Source organism: Pecten maximus, chromosome 16, assembly GCF_902652985.1.
Source record: "Pecten maximus chromosome 16, xPecMax1.1, whole genome shotgun sequence".
In the NCBI taxonomy this organism is placed as follows: domain Eukaryota; kingdom Metazoa; phylum Mollusca; class Bivalvia; order Pectinida; family Pectinidae; genus Pecten; species Pecten maximus.
The window spans coordinates 6,569,861-6,592,391 of NC_047030.1; the positions used below are offsets into that span (position 1 = coordinate 6,569,861).

Below are 22,531 nucleotides of genomic sequence, written 5' to 3' on the forward strand. Positions count from 1 at the left end.
CAAACGGTGTCCCCTTAAATAACAATGTACTAACATACAAACGGTGTCCCCTTAAATTACAATGTACTAACATACAAACGGTGTCCCCTTAAATTACAATGTACTAACATACAAACGGTGTCCCCTTAAATTACAATGTACTAACATACAAACGGTGTCCCCTTAAATAACAATGTACTAACATACAAACGGTGTCCCCTTAAATTACAATGTACTAACATACAAACGGTGTCCCCTTAAATTACAATGTACAAACATACAAACAGTGTCCCGTTAAATTACAATGTACAAACATACAAACGGTGTCCCCTTAAATAACAATGTACTAACATACAAACGGTGTCCCCTTAAATAACAATGTACTAACATACAAACGGTGTCCCCTTAAATTACAATGTACAAACATACAAACGGTGTCCCCTTAAATAACAATGTACAAACATACAAACGGTGTCCCCTTAAATAACAATGTACTAACATACAAACGGTGTCCCCTTAAATAACAATGTACAGACACATTGGTACATACTGATTTGATCAAATGAAATGTAACTGACCATTTTCTTGAGCTACACTATATAATCAGCCTTTGAACTGTCAGTATTGATTTCACAGATCCGAAATTTAAGTCTCTCTTCCACTTTATATTTGCAATACATAAAGTGATGGCAGGTGGGTGGGCAACTTGGATGAGGACTACCATGGAAGAACTTGTACAAGGTATTGGAACACTTACACTTGATGGGAGCAGCCTGGATGAGGACGGTACACAAGGAGAGTCGTTGAACATCCCATATCCACAAGGTGTGTGGCATGTTGTCTGAGAAAACAAATCAAAACAAATGTTTATCATGAGTATATATCTGAATCCGAATTTTGACCCCGTTTCCAATGGTAGAAATATAAAATTCCAAAAATCTAAAATGATTTCTTAAATGCCTATGAAAGGCAGATGAGCTTAAAACGGTTTGATGTAACAGTTTATGACTAAAAGTTAAATGTAATATGCAAATTTGTGTGGCAAAAATGAGAATTACAGTGAAAATCTCATACCAACCACTGACTTAAACGACATCGTGTAACATTCGACCGTATCCATGGCGACATGCTCAACTGTCATTGCTAACACTGACTTAACCGACACACTGTCATATCTGACATATTGACTTTACCGACACACTGTCACATCCGACACATTGACTCGGTCCAATACAATGTCGGTCATGTCAGGTTTCACTGTATTTTCACCGGGCACATGATGGAATCGAGGATATTTACCATTCTTTGTGTACATGTAGCGACAGTCACAACTAAAGGCCACACTTCCCACACCAAGTCTAGGGTTGGCTTTAGTGGTGTCAGGCTTCACTATAGGTATCTTCACTGGGAAGTTCTCTACCTCGTCTGTAATAAAAGATGGCTGAACATCAAAACAATACCAAAGCAAATCAACAATGTTTCAGCATTTGTTAGGTAAAATCTGTTACTACTTTAGCTGGTTGTCTCCCTTTGACTGTTAGCCTTAACGAAGACAGACAGAAATAATGTGAGTCAATGTGATGATTAATCATTTAAATCTATCTTTTGCATTTCTCAGGTCCACAAATGGGAACTTCTGTTAAAACTTACACTTGCTCTGGGCAGTGAAGAGGGCAGCAGTAGGGGCATCCATATTTTCGGAAGAGGGCAGAGGCACTCTCGTCTCAACTTCCTTGTAGACGATCTGATCAAATATATAATGTTAGTGTCAAACAGTATGAAAACTACTCTACAAGTGAGTGGAAATAACGATCATTTTTTAAAATTTACTGTTGTGGAGATCTATATAGCATCATAAGTGACTTTTTATTGCATAAGGGATTTTATGAAACAAGTCTTTAGAAATTTTTATTTTTGACAGATTAATTGGCGAGTAAAAATTAAAACCTCAAGGCAAGATTCATAAAATCTTACAATGAAATAAAATTTACCCATAACTATAAGATACCTGTAATTTTTATCAAATGACTCAGAAAAAATAACCTTATAACATGTTTTAAAGTCAAAATCTGGAGGGCAAAATCAAATCGAGACACACATTTTTGTGCCATGTTCAATTCATGATGTTACGGTCCATATTTTGGACCAGCTTTAAAATCTTCCTCAACTCTTTTAGAAATTTTAACCATGTATTACCCTGTGTGACCTTGTCTAATCAATCTTTTGTACTTACAACATTGTTATTAGTCTCCAGGACTGGTGAGTGATCCAGCACTGCTACTGTCTTCCATGTTATGTGGTTTAGAATTCTCACCTGCAAAAACAGCACATATGTGTTTGTCAGAATCATTTATCATGCAAGCTCTCCTAGAGAATTTATATCCTGTAATACATGATGAGGTAAAGTAGTTTCAACAAGTGCTTTACAATAACACATCTGAAAGATTGTCTTCTGCAAACAAATTCCCTGTTTTCTGATATGTTTTGAATTTCTCTGGACCATTTGGGAACACCAAAGTCTACCTAATAAGCACACTGTGCACTCATAAAAATAAATAAGGTGCAATAAAACGTCTTAACAACAAGGGCAAGATATTGGTTTTTTTTTTAGAAATACATTGACTTCACGACCACTGACTTTACCAACACCCTCATAACAGCCGACCATATCTACCAGAACAGCCGACCATATCTACCAGAACAGCAGACCATATCTACCAGACCAGCAGACCATATCTACCAGAACAGCAGACCATATCTACCAGAACAGCCGACCATATCTACCAGAACAGCCGACCATATCTACCAGAACAGCCGACCATATCTACCAGACCAGCAGACCATATCTACCAGAACAGCAGACCATATCTACCAGAACAGCCGACCATATCTACCAGATCAGCCGACCATATCTACCAGAACAGCAGACCATATCTACCAGACCAGCAGACCATATCTACCAGAACAGCAGACCATATCTACCAGAACAGCCGACCATATCTACCAGATCAGCCGACCATATCTACCAGATCAGCATCATGTTCCATTGTGATTGTTGACAATGACTTGACCGTCAGTCACACACTGTCCTTACCGACACATTGTCATATCTGACACACTGACTACAGTGACATATTCTAACAGCCGACCATATCTACCAGAACAGCATCATGTTTCACTGTGATTTTTGACAATGACTTAACTGACACACTGAATTTACCGACACACGATCATATCCAACACACTCAGTACTATACAATGTCAGTAAAGTCAGGTTTCACTGTAAATTGTTTAATTTCATTTCTAAGGAAGTCTTCATTTAAATGACTAATGATAGAATTGGCTGATTGGATGATCAGTGAGGGAAAAGCCTTTTTAAGTGGTTCAATTAATTGCATTCAATATCTCCCTCCACACTCCTGGATACTTTCATTTAAAACAAAGTTGCTGCAGTAAAATGGATTATTTTCAAAACTCAATTTTATATCAAGAGTTTGAAATAACAAAGGGAGACAATCACAGCTGACAAAATATCTTGTCCCACTTCTGAATACATTTGTATTCCCTATCAATAGGTGACAGACAAGAGAGATGAATGGTGTACATGATACCGTTACAAAACCGGTATACAAACCGGTATACACCGTTTTCATAGTAACAATAGTCTGGGTCATTTTCTGTGTCTTTATCCTCTATCTCCTGTCCACACCAGGGAACTGGTACTACACCCTCTCGTCATATAATGAAACGACAGCTTTGGTTTACTTCACTTTTTTATATTTTTTTACCACAATTTGTGATAATCATAATTCTACAATTTACAAAGTCAAACAAAAACCTTACAATATGTTATTGAAGGCTTTCCTTTGTCTAAAGAAGCCTTTAAGTATATAAACTTTTAAAATGCTTAAATCTTTTAGGTTAGCCTTTTCATCAGGAATTCATATTTGTTGTTTCAAAAACACAAATGAAATTCCATCAAAATATGAAATCACTAAGATGAAATTTCACCTAATATTGAAATTTATCCTTTTGTTCGGTACATCACCACAGAAATGATTCAGAATACCTGTCACTAAAACTAAAGGTGACGACAGCTCATCTGGATGGTGTCGGTTCCCTTCAGTGATTTTACAAAAGGGGGACACCCATAATAAGGTATACCTACACACATACACAGACTCGACACCCGAGTCGGCAGTAGCGTCCCTCTGAGGACATGTACCAACAGGACATATTCACTGGCGGCACAATTCACACAGAAAAGCGTTTTATCATCATTTTTTGTTACTAAGTACTTATTACCAGTTACAATTTACACCATTTAAATCTCGAACTTATCAGCATTATCTTAACAGCAACAATCAAAGTCTGTCAACTCTTCAAAGGACCCAGAAGTTTGAGAAAATATTTACGTCCGAGTTATTAGCTTGAATATTTCACAAGTTTAGAAGTGCAGTATAATTTCTATCTACAGATTTTACCAGTGACATACCTGTTTAAAGTTGAGCTCACCTGTAATTCTAGCATCAACTCATCCCTCCTATCAATACCAACCCTTTCCATGATTTCCATGGATACTGGTACACATATTTAATCCTCCTCACATAGGTCATAGGTACTAACTATCCCATACTTTGCCCCCTTCCACTGAAACATTACCTCCCCTTCCCTCATATCACAAATATCACCTGCATCATACCTACCCCTATATGCCTCCCACTAATCTGATATACCACACACCCTCCCCACCTACCCCATCACCCTCTACCTCCCACTAATCTCATACCACACACCCTCCCCACCTATCCCATCACCCTCCCACTAATCTCATATACCACACACCCTCCCCACCTACCCCATCACCCTCCCACTAATCTCATATACCACACACCCTCCCCACCTACCCCATCACCCTCTACCTCCCACTAATCTCATACCACACACCCTCCCCACCTACCCCATCACCCTCCCACTAATCTGATATACCACACACCCTCCCCACCTACCCCATCACCTCTACCTCCCACTAATCTCATATACCACACACCCTCCCCACCTACCCCGTCACCCTCTACCTCCCACTAATATCATATATCACACACCCTCCCCACCTACCCCCCACCCTCTACCCCACCCCCGACAATCCCATATACCACTACCGCTCCCCACCTCCCCCGTCACCTATACCTCCCACTAATCTCATAACCACACACCCTCCACACACCTACCCACACCCTCACCTCCCAACGAACGCAGAGACCACACACCCCCCACCTAGCCATCACCCTCTACCCCCACGAATGCTCATAGACCACACACCCCCCACCACCATCACCCTCGACCGTCCCACTAACCATAGACACAACCCTCCCACACCCAGTCACCCGACCCCCACAATCAGAGACCACACACACCCGCCCACCTACGCCATCACCCGCGACCGCACAGATAGCGAAGACCACACACCCCACCAGACCCCAGCACCCGCTACGCCACGAAGCGCAGAGACCACAGCACCGCCCCACCGACCCCAGCACCCGCGACCGCCCACGAAGCCCAGAGACCACGCACCCGCCCCACGACCCCCAGCACCCGCCCACGTAAGCGCAGTAGACCACACCCCCGCCCCACCGACCCGCAGCACCCGCCCACGAAGCGCAGATACACACACCCGCCCCACCGACCCCAGCACCCGCGACCGCCCACGAAGCGCACAGACCACACACCCGCCCCACCGACCCCAGCACCGCGACCGCCCACTAAGCGCAGAACCACACACCCGCCCCACCGACCCCAGCACCCTGCCCACGAAGCGAAGAGACCACACACCCGCCCCACCGACCCCAGCACCCGCGACCGCCAAGATAGCGCAGAGACCCACACACCGCCCCAGCACCCAGCACCTCGCGACCGCCCACGAAGCGCATATACCACACACCCGCCCCACCTACCCCATCACCCTCTACCTCCCACTAATCTCATATACCACACACCCTCCCCATCTACCCCATCACCCTCTACCTCCCACTAATCTCATATACCACAAACCCCTTCATCTACCCCATCACCCTCTACCTCCCACTAATCCCATATACCACACACCCTCCCCACCTACCCCATCAGCCTCTACCTCCCACTAATCTCATATACCACACACCCTCCCCACCTACCCCATCACCCTCTACCTCCCACTAATCTCATATACCACACACCCTCCCCACCTACCCCATCACCCTCTACCTCCCACTAATCTCATATACCACACACCCTCCCCACCTACCCCATCACCCTCTACCTCCCACTCACGCAGAGACCACACACCCTCCCACCGACCCCAGCCCACTGTGACCGCCCACGTAAGCGCAGAGGACCACACACCATCCCCAACCGACCCAGCACCGCCACAAGCCGCAGAGACCACACACCTCCACCCGACCCCAGTCACCTCGACCACGAAGTCGGAGAGACACACACCCCCCCACGACCCATCACCTCTACCGCCACAAGCGCAGTACCACACACCCTCCCCACCTACCACCATCACCCTCCCACTAAGCTGATATACCACACACCCTCCCCACCTAACCCCACACCTCAACCCTCCACTATCTGACATACCACACACCCTCCCCACCTACCCCATCACCCTCTACCTCCCACTAATCTCATATACCACACACCCTCCCCACCTACCCCATCACCCTCTACCTCCCACTAATCTCATATATCACACACCCTCCCCACCTACCCCATCACCCTCCTAACTCCCACTAATCTGATATACACACACCCTCCCCACCTACCCCATCACCCTCTACCTCCCACTAATCTCATATACCACACACCCTCCCCACCTACCCCATCACCCTCTACCTCCCACTAATCTGATATACCACACACCCTCCCCACCTACTCCATCACCCTCTACCTCCCCTAATCTCATATACCACACACCCTCCCCACCTACCCCATCACCCTCTACCTCCCACTAATCTCATACCACACACCCTCCCCACCTACCCCATCACCCCCACACCTAACCCCTCCCCCACCCCCCACACCTAACCCCTCCCCCACCCCCCACACCTAACCCCTCCCCCATCCAACTGCCTCTCCCCTATCAGATATAACACCTGCACTCACTGTTACCTGATAATTTATGTGTTTGTACTCTGACATTTTTACAAAAACTTTCAGTGGACCACATCTTCATCAATCTGATAACTCTGTATCAGCACAAATGTAATTACTGTGACTAAATTAATTACCAAAATAATTAACTTCCCCCTTTACATTACAGTAAATATCCTTCGTATAATGTTAGAATACCAAACTTAAATTGAGATTTCAAGTTCCCCATCCTTATAGTATCTTTGATCTGGCTGATTTCTTGAAAGGAAAACCACAAAATTATAAAGTACAGTAATATGTTCCTCCTAAACAAGGGAATTACAAACTAGATACCCATTTGAAGCTTTAGCACATAAATGTGTACAAGCTTGGTTCTTGTTTCACAGATCAGCTAATAATAAAGCCATCAAAATGCTAAGACATTTAACTAAACCACAGTATCCACAGAAAACATGCATCCTGCTGAGAAGGTCAGGGGTCAAACTGATTAGCATATCTGTTAATGGAAAACAGCATACCACTTCTAAACGGTGATTATTTATCAGAAATGGCATAATTGACCTGAACATTTCTTCAGCCGTACAAATAAATATACCTTAAAACTTAACTGTGAAGGTGGTAATATTTAACTCCAAACAATACAACCGGATCCTTTTGTTACAGGGCCTACAATCCACTACTGACCAAGGTAAGATACTTACTCAGCTTCCCTGTATTGTCACTGAAATATCAGAAATCATCAATTCGATAAATCATCATGACTTATATTATCAGTAGATATAACTTTAGGTACTGACCATTCAGAATGGTGCTTGTTATTCACAGCAGTGAATATTGGTAGTTTTTCTGTTCAGATGAAATAGAAATGAAGCTGGAGTTAAGTTGTTGTTTTGGCACTCTTTTGCTCTAATGATGAAATTTTTAATCAAATATATGAAACCAACTCCAAGTAACAACAGAAAATGCGGAATAACACAGGACTCTCCTCAAAAGCTACCGATTCCAACTGGTTATTTTTATTTTTTATTAGTATTTTCTTGTTGAATATCAAATACATTTTGCTTGTTTAGCAGAATTTCGGTACACGTGAAATAAATACAATATTCAAGGGAGACCAGCGATACCTTCTTTTCGACACGACGATGATCAATGATGAATATAATACCACAACATATAACACAGTGATATGATTTTTAGGATTGATGTCAGTGTTGTGTGGTACTCTTCAAACAAGAATGGCGTTAAGATCCGTATTTCCACTCGATTGTTAACCGCTTTAAATCAAGTTTTCTATATATGCGAACATGCAACACATCATGACATTACAATTTCTTGAGAAAACAATTTAAGATTTTTTTGAATGTGTGTAGGACTTCGACCATACATTCAATTTTTTTTTACATTACGGACAGTTATTAATTATAGGTGTCGCCTTAATCATTTAAAACTTAAATACATAAATCGAGTGTCAACAATTATCACTGCATTCAGGTGTCAGTAAGCCAAGCATGTGTAATGTATCGGTGACAATACAAGTGACGTAGGTAAATGTGGGTAAAAGCGGCCGTGATCTTTTGTACGACACTAAAAGTAAAATGTTTTCCTGCTCCATTACCATCTTACATCGTTAACTCAGGGAGACGAAGTGCTAGGTACAGGAAAGTTTATGTTTAATGGGAAAGTACTTTGTACACCTGTAATTGTGTGAATTGTGGCCTAGCATGTTTTCTTAATGAGCTGACAAAGTATATTACACATATATATAACCTTAGAGTGCATTTCCTGATTTTGAAAATGGCAGATTTTTAAAAGGCAATGAAATACATTTTCCCCAAGACCTGGTCCTATAGGTTCTTAAATTGAGGCCACAAATTCAAATGTCAATGAATAAATCATTCACTGGATATCAGTTGAGTGAATTTGATGGAAATGTCTGTATTGACTGTATGGATGGGTAACTAACGATAACATGCTTTTCTTACCGTAGTTATAGCTGTAATAGAATAACTGTTTTTCCCCATGTTGCTCTCATGAAATATTATGAAAGCATGGGAATCCCATGGACTCACAAAAGATAACATAGCTCACTAAGTGCGTTGAAATTTAGAATCATTTTTATTAAAGTAGGTCAAAGGTCACATTCATGGTCAGCGGGTCCATAAATGTAGTACCAATAGAAAGGTCTCGTCACATAGAACATATATCAAATACGAAAGCCCTATATTGTACAGTTAATATACTGTAACCAAGGTCAAAGTTTTTCAAAAGTAGGTCAAAGGTCAGTCTAGGTGAGCAGGTCCACAAATGTTATACCACATCTATACATGGTCCTTGATATTTGTGTAAAGTTTCATTGAAATTGGCCTAGCAGTTTAGGAGTTGTCAGGACAAAAATTTTCTACAGAAAACCTATTTATAGTGACTGGTTACCATAGCAACAATAATTTTTAAGGAAAAAAAATTGCATGCACATTTACACTTTGTTCTTTAAATTTGTGTAAATTTTCATTGAAATTAGCCCAGCGGTTAAGGAGGAATTGTCCGGACAAAATGTGTCTACAGACAGACAGACTGACAGACAACCCAATTCCAGTATACCCCCCTAACTTCGTTGCGGTGGTATAACTAGTAACAGGTATTTAGAGAATAGTATTTAACAGGCCAAATTATCTGACCTAACAGGTATTTAGAGAAAATCATTAAATTTACTTAACATGAAATTCAAAGACATAATTTAAGTGCTGGTAAATATGACAGCTTCTAAGCAAGGTCAAGGTCATAACATAAGTATAAAATCATATTGCCATAGAAAACCACAATTAACTATTACCAGGGTTCATTTAAATACCATAATTGTTTATATAGACAATTACTATCTCTATAATCTCATCTCAGGGGAACTCATAACAAAAGGCCAAAAGGGCCTGTATCGCTACCTGGTTCTACAGTAACTTTGAAGTTAATTAAGGTTATTCAAATATCAGAGTAGGCTAGGTTTATTCATGTCAATACTTTTTCTAGCCCATCATTCCATCATACTAGTGTTGGGAATCGGTTGAATTTTTTTGATTGATCATCACTTGTGTGTAACCAATCGATGATCGATTAAAATTCATTAATTTCCAAATGTATTTTTTGTATTCATGTCTCAATATTTTGTGAAATGCTTTCAACAACAATTTCAGTAACTAATAAACTGTTATACCTACATGTATTAATTTCCAAATGTATTTTTTGTATTCATGTCTCAATATTTTGTGAAATGCTTTCAACAACAATTTCAGTAACTAATAAACTGTTATACCTACATGTATACTATCTTTATACCTACATGTATACTATCTTCCTGTGTGTTTATTTGTTTATTACACAGACAAAAATGAACCAAAATTTTTTTTTTTTAATAATTTTATTCAACACATAAAAAAACAACAAAAGGATTGTTTATTGGAGTATTTAGCTAATTGGAATTTTTTGCACAGGCTGTAAAATGCTTTAATCTATCCATTATCGAAAGTCTAATATACTTTGAAAACGAAAGTAGAACTGTGACTTACCATTGAAGGAATACGACTTTCTGCACATTTTACAAATAGTTTTCGTCATATTTAAAGTATCAGTACTTAACGGACCTTCTGCTTCTTGTTTTCATTAAAAACCAAAATGTTTCAATAAAACAGACCCTGTGCGTTTATCGGGAAGAAAGATCGTATACGTTAACGTTGCTTCCATAGCTAGTCGCTTATGTTCTCACAAACGAAATCTTAGTCATCGGTACGTTTGCATTCCCCCTAGTATTACTAGACTGTACCAGTTAATGTGACGCTTGATTTTGTATGATACAAGCATAACCATTTCCCGCAAGTGACTGTGTTGTAGACATTGTCAAGCTGAATTTGCGTATGTTTATCTGAAATCCGGCTAATATATTTTCATAAAACCTGATGTAGGGCACTTCCGACGAAACTCGATTACAGATTTCTTACTCGATTAATTGATCAAACGTCTCAAACAAGTGATACTCGACGAACTTGATTAATCGGAACACCACTACATCATACTATTGGCCTTTATATTATGTCTAGGATTTTGACAAATCATTGTTTAAAGATTTTTGCCTATTTGACCCCTGTGACCTTCAATGTGTGTATGTCAAGGTCATTCATTTGAACAAAATTGGTAGCCGTTCACCTCAGCAGGCTTCAAGCCTTATATCAACTCCCTGGGCCTCTTGGTTATTGAAAAGAAGTTATTCAATTAAAGGAAAAAGTTGATGCTGGACGATCAGACGAAGGACGCTACACCATGGAATAAGCTCACTTGTATTATGGGCAGGTGAGCTAAAAGCCATTGTTTAGATCGTATCTAATAATAATTGATAAAACATCCCTATGGTGTGAGTTCTAATCAAACCGGATACAAGTATATAAGATTTCAATACACTAACATCATTTCTCAAGACTCTCGTTATCAGATGATAGCCAGGTACAAAGTTAAAAGTTCCATACGTGTTTACTCACTACAGACTACCTGTCGAGGGCTGACCTGCCCTCTACAGACATTCACTGAAAGGTGGACTACAGCACTGTTAACACAGTATATCAGTCACACTGTTTGTTTTTCAGTCATATGTTCAGATTAATTTTTGAATAAAAACTGTATGTATATTAGTAACATGAAAATTTCATTTAGTTTTTTTAAACATATTGTTTACCAAGTCAGTTGCTAGTCTTGTCAAGAGCAGGATTTTCCTTCATAGCCTTTTTTTCGTTATCATACAATGGTAAGATTGACAGCATAATTAAGAACCTTATATATGAAGTATGATGAATTTCTTAAACCCTAATACTTATTTCAGGAAGGAAAACTCTACGAAAGAAAGAAAGAAAGAAAGAAAGAAAGAAAGAACTGATTAATAGAGAATACAAACCAGTATAATTTGATGAGATATATAGAGATTATGGATGGAATTTATTTCACAGGAGAAAGTTACTTTTTAAAAGCTTTAGTGAGCATCTTTTGTAACTTTTAAAAATAATTTACTTGTGTGAAATAAATTCCACATCCAAAAATCACGAGTCGTGTGACCTGTTTCTACTAGGGCTGGGATGATACAGTGATGCCCCGATCCGATACGCATCACGATGCTAGAGCTACGATCCGATACATATCGCAATACACAGAAACCATAGATTTTGATTTGAAAGGCGATTTCAAAGCTACCCTAAGTTGTTTGCCATGATGTTTGGTTTGATGTGAACGAGTATTTGTCAAACGTTTTCAGATTGGCCTACTGCAGCTGGCCTCAACCAATCATTTAACTGCTTTCACTTTCAGAGTAGCGCTCAGGTTTCCCGGAAATCGATAACATTTTCCTTTTCGACAATTGTCATTTAATTTGAATTCAAGTCTTTCCGAAGAAAATGCATTTATGTATTAAACAAATAAACAACAAGAGCAAGACACAGTTTCGATATAGGTATCGTAAAATTGCACTTGGATCGATATTGGTATCGTAGAGAAAGTGATCGTGATCCAGCGGTGCACCGGTGTATGACGTTCCTGCCCTAGTTTCTACAACAATAATATCGGCTGGAATCAAAGGGAAATGTGGCCAAGTCTTAACTCTTTACGTACTCATTCAAATTTCGCGGTCGCTACCGGAAGTGAATGCTGGGTAGGTCCTTTGTGTATTGGAGCATATGGCTATCACATCAGACGTCGATAAAACGATCTTTTACTGATCTTTTACTGTTGTATAATGCTTAATATTAAATGAAGTTTATCATATGGAACAAGTACTGAGTACGGAAACTCTTTTACCCAATTTTTCCTTTAAAATACGGCGAAATCACCAGGCAGAATCGCGGGAAATGACATGTTAATCGGCACATGTGTCACACATGTGCAAGAAATCACGCAGCCAAAACATCGTTTTTTCGGTGTGTAAAAATATTTTACATATTTCTTACTTATTTTGATGATAAACGTTACTCAATTATATATATATTATCGTTTTTAATGATTTTATTGTGTTTAACACCTCAACAATCTCGCAGAAAACGAAAGTAAATTTGAGGCCGCCATTTTGTAGCTATGTAAACAGCTCAGCATGAACCGGCGGAATTCTTTGAAATAGACAATCTTAACGAATGAATTATGCTTCTGGTACGTAAAATATACCATCAATACAATATTTACATTGCTTTTTATTTCTTAAAAACATCATTTCCGTGTCAATTCCTTCGTATGACTATGCTAAACCAGCAAGTAATATCAACATCTTTCGCGATGTTTTACGACGATTTGAGTCGTCACAAAGGATGGAAGGCATGTTAATTGTGACGTGTGTAGTCGTCATGAAGGATACAAGAGCACATTTTTGTGACGTCTGTAGTCGTCGTGAGTACGGAAAGAGTTAATTGCGTAAGTGATGTGACGTCATTTGATTATTGATGACGTCACTAACAATTGCAGCTCGGGTCAAAGTTTGAATTCTTGACCAATCAAAAGACCGGAAGGTCATATTCCACTAGTGGAATATAACATATATATATCTAACAGTCGGCACATTTATTCAGTGGCATGAGAGTGGAATAACACAGGGTATTGTGGTAGAAATCTATGTTAATGATACTGAATATAATAATTTCTTAATTATTGATAGGACAATATAATGTTAATCTGTGTAATTATTTTATCACCTTCACAGATTTTGATAAACAATTCTCAGATTTATAAAGCACTTCCTTCTCCCATCCTTAACCATCCCATTGTTTACCTAGGTATATGGAGTAGTGGTTCATCACTGTGTCGATCATTATCAGTGCTCATCGCCGAATCCCTGAGATTGCAATCATTATCAGCTATCCAGAGCCCACACTGACCCTTAGGGGTTTCTACCATGTCATTATCAGCCCTGGGGCCTGAATTTACTCCCAGGGATGTGACAAGTCCACAGTCTAGTACTACTTGTGTCCCTCAATTCTCAGTATACTTTACACTACAAAGATAGCCGTGTCTTACGGATTCTAACTTTACAAAGATAGCCGTGTCTTAAGGATTCTAATAGGGCTTGTATAGCCATACCTGGTACCGCGTGTCATCAGAATACCATGCTACACAAGGTATGTTTACAATTTCAATTATAATCTTTCAGGATATATATATATATATATATGTACTCTTTTGATAATGTCAAATATCTACCATTTCATGCAAATTAACATAAACGATACCATTGCTCAATCTTAACACGTGTGTATATGGAGACTTCATATGCTATGTCCATTTTGTTCCCATTGTTGGTAGATTGACCATTTGCTTATGAAACATTTCACTAATAACAGAAGCATACCCTCAAAAGTGCAAAAAAAAAAAAAAAACATGCATCTTATTATAGCATGCTGGGATACTGCATAGCAGGACAATTAATGCCCGTACCTTTTCATCATAACTGCCAATGGCGAGGAATTGACTGGTAGGGCTCCAGGCCACATTTTTGATACCGAGGGAATTGTCATAAGCGCTGTATTTAGCCAAACACCGTCCATCTACAGAGTACAGCAGGATCTTGTACTGTAATACAAAACACAATACAATTAACATATGACGTATAATAATATCAGAAATGTCTTTGTCTTGATAAAAATAATTAGATCTTTATGGAAAAGTTACTATTATTGAAATTCTTGCTAAAAGGTCATGTGATCAGGCACAAGGAACATGAATTAGAAAATGACTATGATAAAACGACTACATTAGTACTTTAAAACCATTATTATTCCTGTATCTGACTCTATTAGCTATGTTATAGGTCTCAAAGCACACATAGCATAAATGCATACTTGACAAATCACCATGGTTTTGACTGACAATGACAGTTTTTATCAAAACTTTTAGATATCAGTAAAATCTTGTATTTTTCATGTTTCAAAATACAAATTTTTCTGCCAGTAAAAAAACCCACCTTACATATGTTGTTTTTAGCTACTAGTACATATGTAAGGAAATCATATGAGTAAGGTCAACTGATATCAAACAAAAATTGCCAGATCTAAACTGGCCATTGACAGAACTTTGATATTTTCTGCGAAAGAAAAAGACTGTTTCCCCCATGCAAAAAGTTTTTGGATTTTTTTTTCCAAAATGAAGAAAGAAAGTTATCTTTCCAAAAACTGTATTTTCTATGATGACATGAGCTGCTGGAATTTCACTTGACAAGTCTTACTCTCATGTGACCAACAAGGAAAGACAATGTTCATTGCTTCATTGACCTCTACATGAATATTTTCACAAAAGACATCAAATACCTTTTGCAAAAAATCTACTGTAAATGTGTGCATATACTTAGTGCACACTTGTGTTAAGTGCACAGGTATGTATTTGAAGTTCCTTTTCATGATTTTTTTTTTTTTTTTTCGTTTATGAAAAGTTATTTGTGACTGGACTCATATTTCTCGGGCTGGATTTAGAAAATAATATTTAATTTATTGAATATCTTTTTACACAATATAATTAAATTGAAAATACTCTATGACTTGTTATACTTTAATGCAATCAAATTTTCATACAACATTTCATTTCAAACAAATTTTCATCTTATTTAAAAAAGTAATCCTCTGATACACTACACAGCGGTGAAATTGACAACACTGCATCAGAGGTCAATTATCTATGTCAGTTCATTAATATTCCCACAGAACCGATCTGATTGGCTAGAGTAGAATGACAACAGGTCATGACCTTTTATTGATATGGTTGTTATCACACCCACTACAGATAAAGTGATACACTTTGGTTATATAGCTTGTAATATGTAGTAAACAATTCATAATCACTTAAAATGCAGTGATTTTTAATACTAAAGTCTTCATTACAATAATAAATATAATGTACCTCTTATATAGTATTATTAACCAAATTATATTTATTATCTAGAAATAACAAGTAAATTAACTAAAGACAAATCATTTATAAACCCCTGAAATCCTTTTTAACTATATAATTGGGCCACTTTTCCACAACAGTTGTTGCTGTGACATGCTCAAGTTAGCTGACCTATACATACAGCTAGAAATTGCACTGACATTTACTCATTAGTTGCATCAAATAAAATCATGAAATCTCCACAAAAATATTAGAAACATGTTCTGATAAGCACATCAGCAATTATGACATTAGTTTAATTTATGATTTTCATCAATTATGACATTAGTTTAATTTATGATTTTTTTGGCAATAAAAATAAAATATATCCTGCTTCCACAAAGGACTTAGCCATGACCTCCTGGTCCTCTAAAATATAACCAGATCTTCTTACCCTCTCCCCTCCCCTCCCCTAGATATCCCAATATCCTCTTACACCCCTAGATATCACAATACCCTCTTACACCCCTAGATATCACAATACCCTCTTACACCCCTAGATATCACAATACCCTCTTACATCCCTAGATATCTCAATATCCTCTTACACCCCTAGATATCACACTACCCTCTTACACCCCTAGATATCCCAATACCCTCTTACACCCCTAGATATCACAATACCCTCTTACACCCCTAGATAATCACAATACCCTCTTACACCCCTAGATATCACAATATCCTCTTACACCCCTAGATATCACACTACCCTCTTACATCCCTAGATATCACAATACCCTGTTACGTCCCTAGATATCACAATACTCTCTTACAACCCTAGATATCACACTAACCTCTTACACCCCTAGATATCACAATACCCTCTTACACCCCTAGATATCACAATACCCTCTTACACCCCTAGATATCACAATATCCTCTTACACCCCTAGATATCACAATACCCTCTTTCACCCCTAGATATCACAATACCTTCTTATAACCCTTAAAGATCCTCTTCAATGAGGTCGTCAAATCATTACCTACAGTACTTCTTTAGAATCATATCTGAAATAAACTACCATCTAAATCATTATCATTCAACATCTTTCAATGTGTGGTCTCTAAGGCTGGATGGGAGGTATCAATTTTCTAATCAAAACAGAATGGCTATGATGGAAATGGTTACATGTACTTTTGATGAAAGACTCCCCGGTAGACGTAGGTAAAGTTACCAATAACCTCTGTAAAGATATTTAAATCTATGATCAAAATATGACCTTCAATTTGACAGAATGACCTTGATACACCTTTACTAATAAGAACCCTTTATCAGTCTGCTAAACAAATGCAAATCACTGTTAATAAATGTTAATATATACATAAACGATTCCTTCTCTAATTCACACAATATCTCAGTCAATTTCACAACAAATTCTATAAAACTAGAGATAAGCTTGGAGTGTGATCCATCCTAATAGAAAATTTACTTTGTTTTGGTGAACAAAATTTAAAATGTATGTCAGTTAATGCTGTTGATCAGAACCTTAACAGGGCCAATCAGGGAAGATTTGTATCAATACTTATACTTTATTTCCAGTATTATTTCTACTACATTTAAAATATCGCATTTATTTTAAATATCTTGGCCCTGATTTATGCAATTCACTTCTTACAGACTAAACCCAAACACGGTATGTTTTTGGTTTCTCTACTGTACTTTTTCCACTGATTATAAAACTTTCATTTTACCATTTTGACTATGCATTTGAATTTATCACTGGCACAATCTACAATACTTCAAACAAAATTTTCATTTTACCACTTTGACTATGTATTTGAATTTATCACAAAGTCCAACGATAAATCTACAAACTTTCTTTTCTCTTTCCATTGTTAGTTTTTTCTTTGTAGGTGCGAGTGAAAGTGTGTGAAAGGCTGTCATATCTATGTCACATTCTGTCATTGGATATATTGTTGGTTTTTTTTTTTGTTATATTGTTTGTTTGCTGGGTTTATCGCCCCGTGAACGGTCAGGGTCATTTTGAGGCAGGGTCACTTTGTGGTAGTTAGTGACTACCTCACTGAACATACCGGAGGCCCATTGTATGCCATCCAGAGCAATTAGGGTAAAGTGTCGCCTAAGAACACAACTACGACAGCACAGACTGGTCCATTTCTCAGCTTCGAGAAACGCAAACCAAGGGTAGGGAAAGTGTTATATGTCGAGGAAATTGGACAGTATGCAAACCTCATTGAAGAAATATAGAATTAAACGATTAATACAAAAAGATTTACACGATCTCAACACAACTTTGTTAGACTGAAGCCAGAGATAATCTTATACACTTTAATTGATTCTTATCCTCTACAGCCACTTTATAAGATAATTTTTGTTTCTATAATTTATTTTTTTTAATTTTAAAATCTTTTCCACATACACTCCTACTGAAAGAGATATAGAACCAGTGAAGCATGAAATAAACGTGTTTATAGCTCTATCTGGATTCAACCTCGGTAGTAAATATTGTCAAAACATTCAACATTGTGTAAATTTTGATTCAAATCATCGTTAAAGCTATAGCCATTCCCAATGGTATGTATCGTGTGCCACAAAAACTTTACAACAATCGGTAGGCTAAACTAAAATTAGACAGGTGTCCAGACCAAACAAAACAAGGATATTGACAACCAAATAAAACATTAGAGGTGTCGCCAACCAAACAAAGTTTTGTTCCCGTACAAAATATTGACATGTGGTGAGGCTTTACATTTCTGTGTATTGGAACACTGCGCACTGATGCGGTGAATGACAATGAATTTCTCTGTATAGATAGCCAATCAGTGTGACATCCCTAACAAGGGGTATACTACTGATCTTCAGAAAACCACATCTTCCTGCTTGGTAAACATAAATGTTTATGTGAATAAAAGGCATTTAATGCAATAGGTCTCAGCTGAACTGAAAAATTCACGACCGATTTCTGCGAAAACTATCAATGAAAATTCAGCTCCAGCCAAACAGAAAATTGCACAGAATTGCACAGAATACATACTGAAAGTTTCTTTATGTTGTGTGAATTAATTATTATGGTCTTAACAGTCAACAGTTTGTTATTTTTCCTTAAATTTGTTATTTTGTCATTCAAGATAACTAAACCATGACTGTTTTATAGTAAACTGTCTCTATACCCAGTAATCAATTCCTTCACATCACTCTAAAAAAATTGATAAACAAGGGGTCAATGGGCCTTATCAGTTACCCGAGTTTTAATATATTTCAGTCAGAGCCATATATATCATAAGTAGTAACCATCAAATTCCCATAAAGATAAGTTGAACCAAGTTTGAATTATATCCTATGGCAATTTAACAAATGCTCAAAAATCTTATTTCTGTATATAAACTGTATTAAATTTTTCCCTCTCCCCACTGGAAAATGCGCGACCCTAGGGTAATGAAATTTCGGTAACGTACCTGAGCACGCGCAAGATGCCCAATAGGCCTGAATCACTCACCTATAAACATTTTTTGGGATATTAAATTCCATTAAGGTAACTTTGAAAATTGATTTTAATTCATCACGTTAAGGAATTCTCAAGTTTTTATACAGAAAGTTATTTTAATATATTTGACCCTGGTGACCTTGAATGTAGGTAAAGGTCATTCATTTGAACAAACCTTGTTGCAGCATGATACAGATACAAAAGGTTGAAAGAGAAAAGTTGATGCTGACTGAAACATAAGCTTACTTGCTCTATGGGGCAGGCAAGTTAAAAACTAACAAAAAAGTCATTGATTAAACTTCATTAAATGTGTATAGATTAATTTGAAAAGAAAGCAGCTGATAACTAATTATCAAATGGAGCTATATCACAGCTATCGTAATCCCATTTGGTCATCAATATATCTAGATCATACTTCAGGGCCCTCCAGACTTGTCTGGTCCGACTGGGATAATAACATTGTAACCTTTTAGTCATCCATCCATGTGATCATTAAGTAGGCATACCCAGCGACATTCAAGTCAAAATAAGAATTTTAAAAAGAACATTAGAAATGCTGACGACTGTTTAATGAGTGGTTAATAGAGATACCACTGACGATAAGATAGCTACCCATTAGATTGTGTTGACATTGGTAGTAAATATAGAGCTATAAATGTTTAACAGCTAGGAACATTATCTTGCCTCATCTATGAGTCAATGGACAGGTCACCAAGCTGCTGAATATTCTCGGTATGAATCACAATAATCTAATTTAACAGGCAATAAAAGAAACACTGATAGGATATTCAGGAATTTGGTCAGCAACTAAAGATGGGACAACCAGGTGGTATCGCCTTCAGAAACATAAAGTACCTTTCTATTATCAAGAGAAATAATTGTAGCAGGATGCAATATCAAAAATAATTTCTTTTTGAAATAATACAGTTTAAACATTTTTCATTTTCTAAAAAAACAATACTCAAATGAATAAATAACACAAATATAAAGGCAAAAAAAATAAATAATCAAAGCTTGAAAATCAATTTGTGATCATAGGGCTGAAATCAGTTCTTCCTTGTAATACTTCCTGGAAAATGTATACTGCATATATCATATTTAAATGTACATAGTTTTAGAGTCACGTTTCAATCATTGTCGGTGCACATGTTCATGTGAGAAATTATTTTTTGTGCTGAAGCTATAACACAATTCTACATCAGTAGACACAATGTTTTTTTTTATTTCAAAGAGTATGTGACTGAAAAATAAAAGTACATGTCGGTGAATTTGAAAAAAAAATACAGCTAAAGCTTTTAAATCCCCAACAAAATTCATCAAGTAGTCCGTGTTATATTTAGCTTGCTCTAAAATATGTGTTTCTATCTGGGAAGTTAGAGACCATAGCTATTTGAACTTACAAGTTCATTCCTGTATCTAAAACTTATTATAATGTATTTTACTAAGTAACCTTGGCAATATCACCACCCTGAATGTAAAGATCTAGATTATTCGAGAACATGTAATTAAAGGTATTGCTGTCTACATTTTGTAAAGACCACTTTCCTTTAACGATACATGTAGTATGTTTTGTTTGCATTTCATCATACCTCCCTTTTACTTTTACAGACATTTTTCGCCATTTTCACACTACTGGAAAAACCCTGATTTGTGTTTTAAAACATGTTTAAGAGATAAAATGTGGACATATCTCCTTCCTTTATATCCTAATGTTGTAATTTTCTCGGCCGTATGGACCACATGTTGATAGTGTATCATCCTGAGAACCTGCTAAAAGTTTTGTTTGCTATGATATCATATACTCGTGTCCATAAACAAATAAATTCTCATATTACATGAGAAATGAAATCGAAATCTTCCTCTTTGTGTTTTTTAAGCCAATTTAAATTCATATTACCTTAAAAGATATACGATTACTTAACATGTTTTTTCATTTTTATACCATTTTATGCTGCACTAAGCCTAGCTAGGAATCATCACACAATCTGAATTTTCCAAAGACATGATTGGCCTTACATTTGCACTAGATTCGAATGAGGATTTATGTAGCGCCATAAACAAATGCATGCTTCATGCAATATCTGTCTGTGCTTGTTAATTTAAATGAGATGTCACAATCGTGATAGTCCTCTTGAGAAGGATCGTCTTTCAGCACCAGCAGATACCTCTGAAAGGGTAGGACTGTATAATTAATGTCTAATACCTTATCTCCGGATTTAATATCACATCACTTCATAACGGCTATCCATCCTTAAAGATTCACGCTTTAATCATGCATGCAAACTTTTAGGAAGTTCAGCTTCAAATTACAGAAAGTCAAAATATGGCAGTTAATGTAATCAAATCAGAATAATGAAGGTTTTACCGGGAATTTTATATCTACTTTTTATTAGCTTGTACATGATATTTGGGGTGTTTGAGCGGCAAATTGTATAAAGCAATCGCCTTTTTTAAGCCAATCCGGGTGCAATACCCTACTTGTATGCACATGTAAAGGTATGGGCTCATCACCAGCATGACCACCGAGTTTTCTCCTGTTAACGTTTTCTCACACATTCGTTTTTAATCTGGTTCTTTATTGTAGTAATGCAAATGTGAAGTGTTGTTTTTTTTTTCAATTTTATCAATCATTAAAAAACAGTAGTAATGCAAATGAATGTTTGGTGTTTTTTTTTTTTAATTTTATCAATCATTAAAAAACAGTAAAACACTTAATTTTCTTGATTTGATAACGGGTCTGTAAACATGGATGGTTTTTTTTGTAAATTTGGGAATGTTTTGTCCCATTTTGATAGGAATACGACTCTTTATTCCACATCCCAAGATGAATTTCCAATTAGATATTCTAAAAGTCAACATTCACAGGTCAATGTTAACTTTCTTGTTGTCAGCATTCAAACAACAAAATCAAAGCATCCAGAGGCATCTATAGTAAATCAGGACAGCTGTCAAATTATACCATTTATATAAATTATCTTTACAAATATATTAGGTATTCTACAAGGTTCTCTACTGGGTGGGTTTCTTTTTAAGGACATACCATT

General features: G+C 37.4%; 1 protein-coding gene across 1 annotated transcript in view; it reads right to left on the bottom strand.

Annotated features, from left to right (window-relative positions):
- Nucleotides 1-30: 30 nt before the first annotated feature.
- Nucleotides 31-22,531, bottom strand: part of LOC117345425 (WD repeat-containing protein WRAP73-like) — a 52,919-nt gene continuing 30,418 nt past the window's right edge. The window contains exons 8-12 of the mRNA XM_033908504.1: nucleotides 14,557-14,691; nucleotides 2,213-2,293; nucleotides 1,630-1,723; nucleotides 1,279-1,404; nucleotides 31-820 (exon numbers count right to left, since the gene is read on the bottom strand). Of these exons, the coding sequence (XP_033764395.1) occupies nucleotides 570-820; nucleotides 1,279-1,404; nucleotides 1,630-1,723; nucleotides 2,213-2,293; nucleotides 14,557-14,691 (687 nt within the window). The 3' untranslated portion in view covers nucleotides 31-569. The remainder of the gene's footprint in view (nucleotides 821-1,278; nucleotides 1,405-1,629; nucleotides 1,724-2,212; nucleotides 2,294-14,556; nucleotides 14,692-22,531) is intronic.